The sequence below is a fragment of the Cyprinus carpio genome, chromosome B2 (genome assembly GCF_018340385.1).
Source record: "Cyprinus carpio isolate SPL01 chromosome B2, ASM1834038v1, whole genome shotgun sequence".
NCBI lineage: Eukaryota > Metazoa > Chordata > Actinopteri > Cypriniformes > Cyprinidae > Cyprinus > Cyprinus carpio.
Window position 1 is genome coordinate 7,643,366 of NC_056598.1, and position 15,058 is coordinate 7,658,423.

General features: G+C 37.5%; 2 protein-coding genes across 6 annotated transcripts in view; one reads left to right on the forward strand and one right to left on the reverse strand.

The window, feature by feature from the left end:
• LOC109055352 (ZZ-type zinc finger-containing protein 3-like) overlaps window positions 1-6,154 on the forward strand; it is a 35,338-nt gene extending 29,184 nt beyond the window's left edge. For all 4 annotated transcript variants that reach the window (XM_019072577.2, XM_042717934.1, XM_042717935.1 and 1 more), the window contains 4 exons: window positions 10-159; window positions 1,894-2,028; window positions 2,461-2,561; window positions 4,620-6,154. In XM_019072577.2, coding sequence (XP_018928122.2) covers window positions 10-159; window positions 1,894-2,028; window positions 2,461-2,561; window positions 4,620-4,764 — 531 coding nt within the window. In that variant the 3' untranslated portion in view covers window positions 4,765-6,154. The remainder of the gene's footprint in view (window positions 1-9; window positions 160-1,893; window positions 2,029-2,460; window positions 2,562-4,619) is intronic.
• A 1,597-nt stretch (window positions 6,155-7,751) lies between these two features.
• LOC109055366 (adenylate kinase isoenzyme 5-like) overlaps window positions 7,752-15,058 on the reverse strand; it is a 108,855-nt gene continuing 101,548 nt past the window's right edge. For both annotated transcript variants that reach the window (XM_042717943.1, XM_042717942.1), the window contains exons 12-14: window positions 12,447-12,563; window positions 9,713-9,907; window positions 7,752-8,421 (exon numbers count right to left, since the gene is read on the reverse strand). In XM_042717943.1, coding sequence (XP_042573877.1) covers window positions 8,356-8,421; window positions 9,713-9,907; window positions 12,447-12,563 — 378 coding nt within the window. In that variant the 3' untranslated portion in view covers window positions 7,752-8,355. The remainder of the gene's footprint in view (window positions 8,422-9,712; window positions 9,908-12,446; window positions 12,564-15,058) is intronic.

A 15,058-nucleotide genomic window follows, 5' to 3' on the forward strand; every position in this document is an offset into this window, starting at 1 on the left:
TAATTGCAGGCCTCCAGTAAGCGACAGCACCACCTCAATAAGCACCTGTACAGGCCCTCGACGTTCCTCACCTCATACGAGCCGCCTGTCTACATGGATGATGAGGACGAACGGTCTCACTTCTTCAGCAGCCTCCAGGATAATGGAGCGGATGATTCGGTCAGTCCTTGTTAAGATTTCAATTCAAATCCAACTAAATCTGAGAGCTCCCACTTCAGGGTGGCCAGTAATTGATCGGGTCACTAATCATCAGAGAAATGCATGTATGATTGAACCAGTAACAGCCACAGCATTTTATCAGATCATATCCAAGCTTATTGATTTAGAAACTGGAAGGGGAAAAATAAATGGCAGCGGCTATTTGCATTAAGTGCAAATAGCAATAGATGCTATTTACACTAAGTGAAAATAGCATATTTTCTTAACGATAGATGCTATTTACACTAAGTGCAAATTAAACTACTTATTGCAAATAGTGGCAATTTTCTGCACCTCAGTATTGTAGTACATTATAAAACAGTATGCAATAATAACTTATTGAGTGTACATTTTAATTCAAGTTATTAAATGGATGCCACCTTATTGGGACAATAAAGCCCTCCCTACACCTACCCTAACCCTACCCGAGACTTTACTTTCAACTTTTTGATTAATTCCTTCATTTTCATTGAAAGTAAATGCTTTTCTGATGTGATTTGAAATTTGAAAAGGGAGAAAAAAGTTTGCCCAAAGGCAGATTCGAACCCGGGTCAATCGCGTCGACACATGTTTTACCATCTCTGCCACTGGAGCTTGATGACTGTCGACGTGTCTCTAGCCGAATCACACATTGGTGGGCGGAGTTAGTGTAAATAGCCTCTGCCAACAAGGTGGGCTATTTGCACTTAGCGTAAATAGACATTCCGAAAATAAACACCTGAAATCAGTTGATGAAAAATACTTACTGCTTTTGGAAAGCCATTTTGTTTCCTCTCTTCCCCTCTGGCAAACATTTGATGGCCTTTCTCAAACAGGAAATCCTTTAAAGACCGCAAACTGGCATTTCCACAGTTGGGATTTGCTTGATGTTTGATCATTTGATAATGATGAGCTGCCTTTTGACATGCACTGCTGCCAAAATCATTCCGATGACTCGGATGTGTGCGTCTCCTCAGCTGAACTGTGTGTTGAGTGACTGTGAACTGACTGCAGTGGCTTGACATTTTCTCTGTCTCTGATATGTAACCTTTACGTGACACCAGTCAGCAGGCCCTGCAGAGAACATAACCACTCGAACATTGCCAAGCATCAGCGAACCTTACATGCACCAAATATAGACTTACTACAAATCATGGCATCACAAGGCGTACGTAAAGCCTGCATGGAAATATTGGAAATGGAGCCTTTCCTGTCAACAAACTAAACCTATTGTAATTGCCATTATCACATTACAGTGTTGATTTTTAGTATATTGTGGTGTTCATACATACAATTTCCTTCAGTAATAAAATTACTTTTTTTTTATTCAGCATGGATGCATTCAATTGATGAAAAGTCGTAAAAGTATTTTCAAAGGATTTGTCATGGCAAAGATATTATAATTATTTGAGAAAAATGTGTCTGATACTTTCAATAATAATTATATATTAATATAATATAAATAATAATAAATAAAAAAAATTTAATTTTTACGCCATTTTTTATGTTGTGACAAAAAAATAAGGGGAGAACAGAGTCAAGAAATGTAGCCTCAACCTACCCTAACAAAAACAAGAAAAAACATTGGGTCATTGAAGTATAATATTCCAGAGTTTGTAAAGATTATATTTTGTGCTATAAACTCTGATTTTGTAGCAGTGACAGCTGATGTGGTGAAGAGTGTTGTACTGTTCTGATCCTGTGGTGATGTTTCAGGATGAGGAAGGGGTTCCAGTGGAGCTGAGGCACCTGCCGGAGTATAAGGAGCTACTGGAGCTGAAGAAACTCAAGAAACAGAAACTACAGGAGATCCAGGCTGAGAGCGCTCTCATGCAGCATGTTGGCTATAAGGTACACACTTTTACCTGCCTATTTCCATTGTGATGTCTTTCTGATTCTCAAAAATACATATCAGGTCATCATTTTGTCCCTCTCGTGTTGCTCCAAACCTGTATGACTGACTTGTGTGGAACACAGAAGAAGATATTTTGAAGAATGCTGAAAATATTTTTGTTCATACAGCCCCTCTGGCTTACATTGTATGGACAAAAACACTGAAACATTTTTCAAAATATCATGTTCCGGAGAAGAAAGTCCTACAGATAAAAAAAAAAAGTATTTCCCTCTAACTTAATATTGTGGCTTAACCAGACGTGACGGAACAAAGCGACAGGTGATAAAAGCCATCTCTTAGACAGCTGTATAATAATATAATGTGGCTCTTTTTCATGATCAGCATTTTTTTTTTTTTTTTGTTAATGTTTGCATGTAATTCTCCCTCAGTGTGACATTTGTGGCATGGAGCCCATCCAGGGTGTACGGTGGCACTGTCAGGACTGTCCTCAGGACAACGCTGTGGACTTCTGCAGTTCCTGCTCAGACTGGTGAGTGGAGCTGGGCTTTTCCCACTTGTTGCAACATTGTGTTGTTAATGTATAGACAGTTAACTCATAAATACAATATTTTTCCCCTTTGAAATCAATGAGGTTTAAGGCTGTATCACAATTCATGTTTTTCAAATCCCAAAAAATAATATGTTTGTTATACCACTGAATAGTGGTTCAACGTATCACAAATCTCACGGTTCGGATCACACTATTGTTTTTGTAACTTGCTTTCCATTTATTACTTAAAGGGAAGTAGTACTTTGATACCACAGCAAATACTACTAGATTAACTAAGAAAGTTTAAACATGATTAAAGAGACAAGAACAGCCAATAAAAATAAGAACAAATACACAAACGTAGGCCTATAGATAAATACAACAGAATATGTTACAAATAAAATAAGGTTGGTAGTATTCAAATACAGAAATGTAGTAATTAGGGAAAATAACACTGCATAGTGTTCACTGTAAATTAAATATACTATATTAATTAAATATACTTAAATATATTTTTATCACAGCTGTTTTGTTGTTTGATGATCATTATTGACAGCAGCAGTATTTATAGGCCACTGTCCCTTTAAGACCTGATGCACGGATCCAATATAATGATATACACATTACATCCGATTTCTTTCTCAGCTGTTTTCATTCACTTGAGACATAACTGACTGCGTTTACCTGAATGATTGTTGAGATGGGTATATTTTGTCATAATTTTATGTGTAACATTATGTGTCTGTTCAGATGATTCAGTTCGGTGTTCGCGCGGCATCTGAAACGCGTGTGTGCGGCTGTACGTGTAGAGAACAGCATGCCAGTGACGAATCGAGTTCCCTTTCACCTATTATGGTTACATTTTGCAATTAATCCACGGATCACATGCGTGCCGAACTGTGGGGCTTGGTCCGTACGGATCACGGATCAACTATGATCTGTTTAACCACTACCACTGAATATATTTAGGGCAATTTTAAGACCTGATTGGACTTTATTCACACATGCACCCAAGTACATTTTACAGTTCTTGCACATCTATTTTTAATTGCAAATGTGAGTGAAATGCTCACACAGTTGAACCTTGAGCTTAAATGGAATCCGATGTGCATCATTTAAATGTGAATAGGCGATTTCGGAAAGGCTAGCAATAGCAAGTTAGCTTTGAAAGCAAGATCCCCGGCCTCCTTGCAGAATCGCTCTGTAAAGCTACGCCTTCTCAAACACATGAATGCGCTCCGTCAGAGCAGAGACTACACTGCAATATGATGAAAGACAGCGTTGGTGGAGGATTGAATGCAACGCTGTCAGATTACCTTATGTCTCATTCACCGGTGAGAAAAAAATTACAGTACAAAGAGCATAATATTACAATAATAGCGCCTTTCATTCTCGCTGGAACGCATTGATGATGTATCATGTCTGCGCAAGCAGGGTGCACAGAGGTATGCAAATACCTGCAAATTCATATTTTGACAGGCAGGTAGGGCAGCCTATCGTAATGTTCGGACCGAACATTTTGATTGGACGAACATTTTATGGTCCTACGCCTTACACAGATGATGTAAATACATATAAATAAATTTAGACCACTCAATGGGATGTGAAGAGACAAGCAGCATAACAAAAAATGTTTTTGAACCAGATCACCTACCCTGTCTTTTTTATGTCGTGTCAGTGGTACCTTTAGAGTGTACTAAGGAATAGTTAACTTACTTGTGTTGATTATCAACTTTGTGCCTGTCCCTATTATAAGCTTATTGAAAAATATTTTTTAAGGCCTTATCGAAAATGTTGTGAACTAAAATAGAAGCATCAGAGAAAGAAAGACACTGATCCTTAATGACTTTTCAAAGAATGTTTTATTTGAAAGTCTTGACAGAGGTGATCTCCTCAATCTAAGATGGGGAATCTCAGGCCTGCTTTCTATTTTTTTTTTTTTTTTTAGTTTATTTTTTTAGTTTATCTACAAAATATCCACATGTCCCTATTCTGTTGAACTTGAAATGTTGATCAGTTGTCTCGTCCTAACCAGCCCCCTTCCCTTTGCCCTTTCAGTTTGTTCAAAACGGAGACCCACAAGCCCACACACAGACTGGAGCCAGTCTGCCAGGCCGAAACCTTCCTGGACAAAGACTACTGCTTACCGCAGAGCACAGGCTACAACTACCTGGACCCCAACTACTTCCCTGCCAACAGATGACAGGGACGAGCTCCAGCGCTAGTATCCAGGGCTGGGCCGCAGCCCCCAGGGCATTCTGTGCATGGCTCCATCATCCAAGTCAAAGAAATGCTTATGTTTGGGCGAGAGGGTACCGCAGATGGGCCGCACCTCGCCCCGACCCGCTGCTGGAGGGAGGTGGGGTGGGGGAGGGTTCGTGGGAGGGAGGGGGCAACACCCTGCCACGGTTGTCAAACCTTACCAGGTCTCGTCAAGTAACACTATCTCAAATCAAAAGAAACGAGAGGAAAGAATGAACAAAAGAAAAGGCGCACCGACATTCCCAATCCCAGGACATTTAGAAAGCAACCCGACGCCTCCCTTTGTTCCACCGTTTGAGTGATGGGCGTCAGTGACGCACCTCTCGGAGGCAGGAGCAGGGTTGGGCTCGCGTTAAAGTGCAAAATGTCGTCTGTAGTTGAAATATTTATAAGTGAAGCTTTGTGTGTGAGCTCTTTTCGTGAGGCGGAAGTACAAGGAAAGAACTTGGTGCTGAGACTGTCGTCTTTGATTCATACCAGGTTTTTAACCAATCGAGGAGGTTCGCTCACAACTCCGACGTTCTAAACAGGGGTTAAAACAAAAACAACAAATCCCGGTTGACAGACCCCATACGTGTCTCTTGCCATGGGCTACCATTTTCACTAGAAGCTGCTCTTTGTTTCCTCTTACGACCGTTACATGACGTTGTCACTTTATTTACTTTCATTTCTTGTTTTTGAAATTTCGCCGAATTAAAAAATAAAGCCACTCCACTTTACCCAATAGGTTCCCAAACCTCGAAGCACTACAGCACGGAGAAGAACAGCTGAGATCCGGAAGGCGTTATAGCGCTCTCTTTGCTCGTGGAGAGCTTTCTTTTCTTTTCTCAATGTGTACTGTTGTTGATCATGTGGAGTATTCAGATATATGGTGAAAAGTAGCCAGTGGTAGTTGCCGTGTGCCATTTTTTTTCTTCCCTATCCAGTCGATTCAAACCTGGCCACTTGTTTTAGAAGACGAAAATAAAGAACTCGTGGCATGTTTGGCGTCTGTGAAAAACTGCCCAACCATCATCACACCTTTAGATCCCTCTAATTTTCGCAGTTTCCTCACGGGCCATGAAAAGATTGTATTTTTATTAATCTATTTAAAAGACGAAGAATAACAAAATCGAGTTGGTGGTAGTCGTCGCACGTGCGCCGCACTCCCACGTTATTTTATACACATGCATTTTGTTGTGCTTTGAGTAGACCATTTTGTATTGGGTTCTGTTCACCTCCCCTCCCTTGACCCGCTTCAATATCTGTGTATAACAGTCTGTTCTTAAATAATGTAAAAAAATGTTAGAGGAGAACTGTGGAAATAAAAGTATGTGAAAAGTCTTTCTACACTACATGACTCGGGTATTATGATTTATCTTTCTGATTTATTTCAGTAGTCAAGTTCTTAAGTTTGATATAAGGACAGATGAATAGGTTTGTTAGTGGCATGTTTATTTTTAGGGTTGAGAATCATATTTCAGCCACCAGAGGGTGGTAGGTTATTGTGAATGCTACAGTCCACTCGTTTCTGATATGAAGTGACAATGTCATTGTATTACAGTTATTAATCTAAACGTAAAGAACGGATATCAGAATATTCACTTCAGTCATAGGAAGTAACTGTTCTCTGATGGTGGTCGACTGACAGTGACTTGAAGAACAATGGATGGCAGATACTGTACAGGTGATATCACGGTATTTAATATAAAGCTGCATTCAATAGTTTGCTGCTAATTTCAAAGGTTTTATACATTAATAAATTGTGATATGCATTGGCATGAGATGAAGAGTGCTCAGTTTTCTATAAAAAGAGTTTTAATTATATAAGATTGTGGGTCACCACTGTCAGTGTATTTTGCCATACTGAAATTGTTTCACTAAATGTTGGAGTATTTCATTACGCTAATTGGCTGGCATCTCTGTCAATATGCTAGTAAGCGGCTTTTCGAATGAGAAATAGTGTAGAACGGGACTTGATTTTTATATCGGGAATTGATTGGATGGTTGGATCTCATGTGAGTGACAGTTTGCTTAAAGGAAGCCAAAAATGTACTTTAGTAAAGTAATCGTAACAATACTGTCTAGTATGGATGTTTTCATATGACAGGCTAATATTTTCTTTCCACCTTCAATAATTTGCACTTTGACCTTTATACGCACACATACTGTTAAAGCAGTTCACGCAAAAATTAAAATTTGCTGATAATGTAGTCACCCCAGGCCATCCAAGATACAGGGTTTGTTTCTTCAAAACAGCTTTGGAGAAATGTGGCATTACATCTATTGTTTATCAATGGATCCTCTGCAGAGAATGGGTGCCGTCAGAATGAGAGCCCACACAGATCATAAAAATGCCACGATGATCCACAGCATGAAGCAAGAAAACATGAAAAGCTATGTAATGAACAAATCCATCAAAGTGTGTTAACTTTAAAGCATTATTCCTGGTCAAAAAATGAGTCCATGATAATGCTTCCTCCTGTGTTGTCCTCAAATCAAAATCCGTTGACATGCAAGTTCTTAAAGGGTATGTTTTGGATTGTTTTTGCTTGTAAGCAGTGCTTGATCTGTGCATATTTCTCTCCTGAGTCAGACCAAAACTTTTTCACTAAAGAAAATAATATTATGGCTAGAGGACAGTTTTCAAGCATGCAGCTTTTTCACTTCACAAGACACTAATTTATGAAATGGAATTGTATGGATTGCTTGTGGATTATTGTGATGTTTTGTTTTTGTTATTTGTTTGAGGTTTAATTATGAGGGAAGTCATTAGATGCAGAGGATCCATTGTTGAGCAAGTGACGTAATGCTAAATTTCTCCAAATCTGGTTTGAGGGTGAGTACATATTCAGTACATTTTCTTTTTCAGCTGAACTATTCCTTTAAGCACAACAAAAACATTATTATTTCTCATAGCTACTGCTTTAAAAGAACAAAATAAGACCATTAAACATATGAAATGTCTTTATTTCACCCTGGTTGATTAAGGAAGAGTACAGTTATCAGGCCTCATTGTGAAATTCATCCATTCACTGCACCCGTGAAAGCCAGCTCCAGCTCATTAACTTCTGCTTCAACTCTACAATAAATCACAATTCTGGCATGCTTAGCACGATACAAAGCATGAAGTTAAAATATAAAAAGGCTCTCCAGCAGCCGGTCCCTCATGCTTATCAGTTTTGCTGATTTCAGTGCTCAAGGATCTTGACTGAACGACAGTCCAAACGCACCAAACACCATCAGACTGTCGTAAATAACCCTCTGTCTGTGTTTTATGGAGCTGAAAGCGAGCTTAAGCATAAGCATACAGATTCAATACCAAGAGATAAACACTGTTGATTTATTGGGCTGGTATTTACAGTGAGCGATGATGGTGTGAAATGAACCGGCGCCAGTTGCTGGTTGGTAGTTTTCCAAGTAAATGTGCCATACAGAAGCTGTAAACAGGTGTGTGTGCGTGTGATGAACTGTGGTGTGTAATGTGAGTCAATCTGCGTGGAGCTGTAGGTGATGGTTTTGTCCTCCAGGGGGCAGTGCGAGTCCAAGCTCTCTAGCAGGAGTCCAAGACGAGGCAGATCTGCTCAAAGACATCTTCTGGGGGCTGCTCGGCATCAATCTACATACACGCACACATAACACGGCTGTTAGAAATCATAAGCTGAAAAGTAGGGCATCAACCCACAGGAGAACTGTCATACAGCGCTAAAAAATCCTACAGACACACAGCTGCTCTGAACTTGTTTATCTCTTAACATATATAGAAAGACAGGTTCATCTATGCATGAACCTGTCATAAAGCATCTATCATGCTTTATGTTGTCAACATCACTCGATCATCAGATATGAATATAGTGTAATGATTCCATTCTGTCCCAATAAAAGCGTTTTCCACCATACAATCAATAAATAGGTTACAATTGCAAATGCTCTAAGATGATGAATGGCACGCAAGTATTTCGTATTCCACAATGCACTAACAAAAACAGCTTTTGAGCTATAAAGATCTTTTTTGTAGATATTGTGGTGGATTTACATTTGTGTCTGTTATTAATCTTTTGAATAAATAGATTTAAATGATTATTATATCTTTAAATAACTTAGTGGGTGAACTACTCAGAGCAATATCTACTAAATTAAATATTTTAGAGCATAACTGGAAAAAAAATGCCTATTTAATAACAGAAATCTTGTATGCCTTAAAATACTGTAATATTTCCACAAGCTTTCAAGGTTTGCAAATCGCTATAGAAATTCATATACTAAAATGTACCGTCGTACAACCACGTTTTTTTAGACATGTTCTTTGAAGCACCTTTGTTAACCGTTGTAATAATTTAGTGAAAATCATAACTCTGTCATTTATCCACCATCATGTCCTTCCAAATCTGTAATATTGTCTTTTTTTTCTGCAGCACAAAAAGATATTTTGGTGAATGTTGGTGAACGCATTGACCACTATTGTACGGATGGACAAAAATAAAATAGACGTTTCTCAAAATATCTTTTGGATACATTTGGAACAACATGAGAGTGAGTTAATGACAGAATTAGCATTTTTGGTTGAACTATCTCTTTGAAAAACTGTGTCCCTTCACCAGAAATCAGAGGACTAGATCCAATTTAGCTACTTTCATTTATCTGACATAGTGAAAACGTCCTGACGTGACAAACCCCAATCTGGTTACTATGGATGCCCTTTGTGTAGGCAAAATACAGTAACTCACATATTTGAAGGAAGGATTTATTTTAAGGATGTCAACAGCAGACTAAAATCATTAATAAGTTACTTTGTGCTGATCCTAAAATGTTCTTTTTAGCTTGAAGTCAATGTAACCAGTCAAACGTGGCCAAATTACACAGAAACATCACCGCTATGACTAGTTGTAGCTTGGCGTTTCCATGCCCACCTTGTGCAGAACTTCTCTGTGTTCGTAGTGACTGACCACAGGATTGACCAGGCTGCAGAATCCGTCCACCCTACGTCGAGTGTCTCTGTCTCGGGCTTCTTTAGTGTGCAGGCTGCAGGTGGCTCTCTGCTGCAGCCGTTGAGTCATGATGTCTGCAGAACATTCCAGGAACAGAACTATGTCTGGCTGCCCCATCTGAAACACAAGCATGTATTTTATGCAAGAAATGGAACAAGCACTGAGTGCCAGCCAATTTCTTTGAGATGCAGGCAGTGACATCTATCATGAGCACTGCAAAATATGTTGTGCTGGTGTTTAATTACATCATTACATATTACTATATTGGATTTCAAACACCGTTTGAATGGTTTCATTGTGTTTTCTTGTGGTTTCTACTGTTTCATTGTCTTCTTGTTGATTTAAAGGGTTAGTTCACCCAAAAATGAAACTTATCCACACCCTGTCGATCTAGACCCATGAGACCTTCATACAATTTTGGAAGAAAATAAAAGAAAGATATTTTTACTGAAACCTGAGAGATTTTGTTCCTTCCATTAAAAGTACATTCCGCCACAACTTTAAAGCTTCAAAAAGTTCATAAAGACATTGTAATAATATGAATCAAGCAGTTTAATCAATAGGCAGCTTATCACAAACAGCAGCTAATTAACAAACAAGAAGCATTCTTATTAATAATTCCAACATTGTTAGCAATATTTAGCACAGAGTCGTGATAAATAAACACAATTAAATGATTCCGTTATATTTCTGACATACTTTATGTATGCTTCCTCTGACAACAAGACAAATGGATTTGGAAAGGGGGGGGGGGGGGTGTCAAACGATTAATTGCGACTAATCGCATCCAAAATAAAAGTTTTTGCTTACGTAATATATGTGTGTTTACTGTGTATATTTATTATGTATATATAAATACACACACACACAGTATATATTTTGAAAATATTTACATTATATATTTATATAATTTATAATATATACAAATATATTTAATATAGAAATATTACAAATTTTTCTTAAATATATACATGCATTTGTGTGTATTTATATATACAGTACATAATAAATATACACAGTACACACATATATTACATAAACAAAACATTTCGTTTGACATAACAATTTATATATAATAACAACAACAACAACAAAAAATCATAAACTATGATTTATTCTGAAGCAATATTCTTATCAGCGTTCTATCAGCTGTTACATGTAAATCTGCATGTTTTTTATGTTTAATCCAAGGGCATTTTTTACCTTTATAGAGGGCATTTTCCCCCTAACCTCATTAATTACTTTTTTTAAACTTTTTAATTACTTACTGCTTATTGCACTTCTGGTTAGCTGCTAACTGCATTTCGTTGCCTTGTACCTTACATGTACAATGACAATAAAGTTTAATCTAATCTAATCTAATCTAATCTAATACTTCATCTTTAATTTCAAATTCTTACATTTAATCTATAAATTCAATTATAATAATGGGATTATTATCTCTACATTATTAAATTAAATCATTTACACTGAAAAAATACAATTGCACTGAATGATGTTATGAGATTGTTTTAAATATTTTTTTGGAATATACAAACAAGAAATGATGGTGGAAATTATACTTTGAAACTAAATTAAAACACCAGTACGTGCCAGTAGTGAGCGTTTAATGAGTGAGTCACTGAGTTGTTCATTCAAGCGATTCATTCAAACGGCTGATTCATCAGATGTTTATGCATGGGCTACTGAAACTTTGAATGAACCGATACGTTCAGAAGAACACGGAATCATTCAGCAATGAATCGGCTGGTTGCGGTGAGATGCGCTGTGGTTCCGCCTAAAATGTAAGTGACTTAATATTATTGTTCTTGCTTATTGAACTATTAAACAGTTGTAATGGTGAAAACTTTGTGTGATGTTGCCTTACTAACTGTATTTTAAATATAAAAACTTTTCATTTTGACTTTTTAGCTCAGCATGTTTACTTGTTTCACGTTAATGAAGCGTTAATGTCGAGCCCCGGACGGCCCCGGCCCAATTTAAACCCTTGTATACACTATACCAGTCAAAAGTTTTTAAACAGTAAGATTTTTAATGCTTTAATGTTTCAAACCAATGGGCCACTGGCTGCTCACTGTCTCTGCTTGATGGTCCTCTAAAAAAAAAAAAAACTCTTTCGGCCCCTTAGGTGCATCGGCCCACCGGGAAATTGCCCGGCATGCCCGATTACCAGTCCAGCCCTGACTGTGTTAGAATGTTGCTAAACATATTCTTTTTCAAGTTACGCCCCAAATGAGGAAAATATGGTTTAATGTGATCAATTTAATTTAGTCTTTTATTCACATATACACTACCTGGCCCAAAAAAAGTTGCTTGATTTGTTAAAAAGTTGATTTTAAGATTGAATTATTTTAGCAGTAATTTTTATGGTTCTTGCAAGATGTATGTTTGGCAACGATTGTTTTATCACTCATGAAGTGCATAGCTTTTTATTTCTCAAACAAGCATGTCAGAAGACATACCCTTGAACACTCTTCTTTTGTGTTTTTCACAAATGGCTTTGAGACAACATGTGTAAACAATGTCACTTTTCATTTTTGAGAGACCTATTCCCTATTACTTATAACGTCCAAACATATTTCAGCAACTGTTTCATTGACTGCAGTGACTGCAGTCTCACTCCCTGTGATTTTGTCTTTTCCTGAAAATCACTGACCTTGGCTTCATACTCTTGCGCCTGCTTCACATTCTTTGGGAAGCCAGTGACCAGGTAGCCCTTCCCCTGACGCACAGTGGACGCCATGGCCTCGCACAATAGATCCAGCAGCGTGTCTTAAACACACACACACACACACAAGAGAAAACCAGATGAACACTCACATACAGATTCACAATCCGTGAGAACGGCTGGAAGCATTAGAACACAGGTACAAACACACATTAGATTAGAAGTGGGAAATCTGATGTCTGGGACAACTAAAAGTAGTTCACAGCAAATGTTAATGACAGTCATGTTGCTAGGCAACACCACTGTAACATAAATCATTTGATTAAGTCTGAATCTCTCTGAGCCACATGCCAAACCTTAGCAAATAAACACAACAACAACAGCCTAAGTTAGTGGCTGGAGGGCCTGTCTGCCTATTTTAGCTCCATTCCTAATCAAACACACCTGCTTGTAATTATTACAGTAAACATGAATATTTTAGTTTTTTTTTTAATGGGTTTGATTGTGTTTTATCCTTATCCCACACCTTATTTTTCACTATATTACTTCTTGTCTGTTGTTAAATACTTTCATACATGCATAGTTTCTGTCATGAAACTCTTCTGAGTAGCTGATGCTGGTTCGATTCTTCTAAAGTGGCAGCATGGCCAGTTGATTTCTCTTTCCTGTCTATTTCGGTCCTGACCTGGTAGAGCTAAGTACTACACACCATGAGAATTTTCTTAAGCCCTCCTCTTCCCCAGCACCACCTGTCTAGATCTGTTCTCCTTACTTTACCTTGTGGCAGCACTGACACTGTCTACACTGGATGTTCACTTTCTGGCTTACTGACAACAGGACAAATGGAAGAGTGAAACATTGTTCACTTTGATGCATCTGGTTGAAACAGCTTGTTTTCGTCTCTGACTTAAGAAAGATTCCTGCATCAGGAACACGTGGATTTATTTTTAATGGTGTACCGGATCATGTTGAAGGATTGTTTATTTTTTCAGAGCATTTGACTGCAGATTCTTTTTGTAAACCAGGCACAGTGTAATGGAGACTTTGCAAATAATCTTTAGTTGAAAGATGATGCAGTCTGCTGCATCGCAAACCGTAAGTTAACAGTTTCACAATGCTTTGTCTGTAAATTATGGTTTTATATGGATAATGTTGTCAAAACACTTACTTTACTGACAAGCCTTAAAGTTGAATTTAAAATTTCCTGATAGTTTACTCACCCCCATGTCATCCAGACGAAAAGAAATTAAGGTTTTTGATGAAAACATTCCAGGATTATTCTCCTTTTAGTAGACTTCAATGGCTACCAAATGGTTGAAGGTCAAAATTACAGTTTCATTGCAGCTTCAAAGGGTTTTACACAATACCAGAAGAGGAATAAGGGTGTTATCTAGCAAAATGATCGGGCATTTTCTAAAAAAAAAAAAAAAAAAATGTATATGCTTTATAAACAGAAATGCTCGCTTTGCAGTGGGTCCACAACTTCACGTAATACGCAAGTACGTTGAAAAGGTTACGCGTGATGTAGGTTGTTTACAAGTCAAATGTGCAAAGACTTAGTCAAACGGCGTTTACAAAAAAAAAATTAATATGTATCATTAAACATAGAACAACTTTTCAACGGTCCTCCTTCTCCACATCAGTCGGTACTTCCGCCTATGTCACGCGTGACCTTTTCAATGAAATTACGTATTACGTGAAGTCATGGAGGCGCATCATAGAGCAGTGCAAGGCGAGCATTTCTGTTTATAAAGCATGTACATATATATATATATATTTTTTTTTTTTTTTGCAAATGACTAATCGTTTCGCTAGATAAGATCCTTATTTCTTGTCCGGTATCGTGTAGAGCCCTTTGAAGCTGCACTGAAACTTTAATTTTGACCTTCAACCATTTGGCAGACGTTGAAGTCCACTATAAGGAAAATAATCCTGAAATGTTTTCATCAAAAACCTTAATCTCTTTTCGACTGAAGAAAGAAAGACGTAAACATCTTGGATGACGGGGGTGAGTAAATTATCATGAAATTTTAATTTGAAAGTGAACTAATCCTTAAAAGGACCCACTCCTTAAAAAACTGTATAATTTCAAAGAGAGGGTCAGAATGAAAGTTGAAAAATTATTCTTTTTTTGAATATTTATTTATTCCAAAAAATATTTATTTATTATAAAAGCATAAAAATTGGAACCGGAAAATTCAAGCATAAAATTTGTCCATTTTTAACTGGTTCACAATCCTGCTTCCACAACTCCACAAACAGCTATCTGATTAAATATTATTGTTGTTATTATTCTCTCTTTCAACGTGAACAGACAGTCATTGTCCTTTGGGAAATAAACCAAATTTGAATCTTGTTTGCAGGGGCATATTCAAATTTTGTTCAATGCTCTGTAGATTAAATTGTCTACTTTCCCTAAGTTATAATTGCCACCTACCTCTAACTAGCACGAGGTATTTGAAAATTGGGGTTTGTCTGTGTGTTTTCAGTTGTGCTCTACTTCTGCTGCCTTTGGTTGTGCTCATACTTTATTTATTTTCCAAAAGCCTATTGTTTGTGAAGTACATGTCTGGAATTTATTATTTTTGTGTCTTCATGGT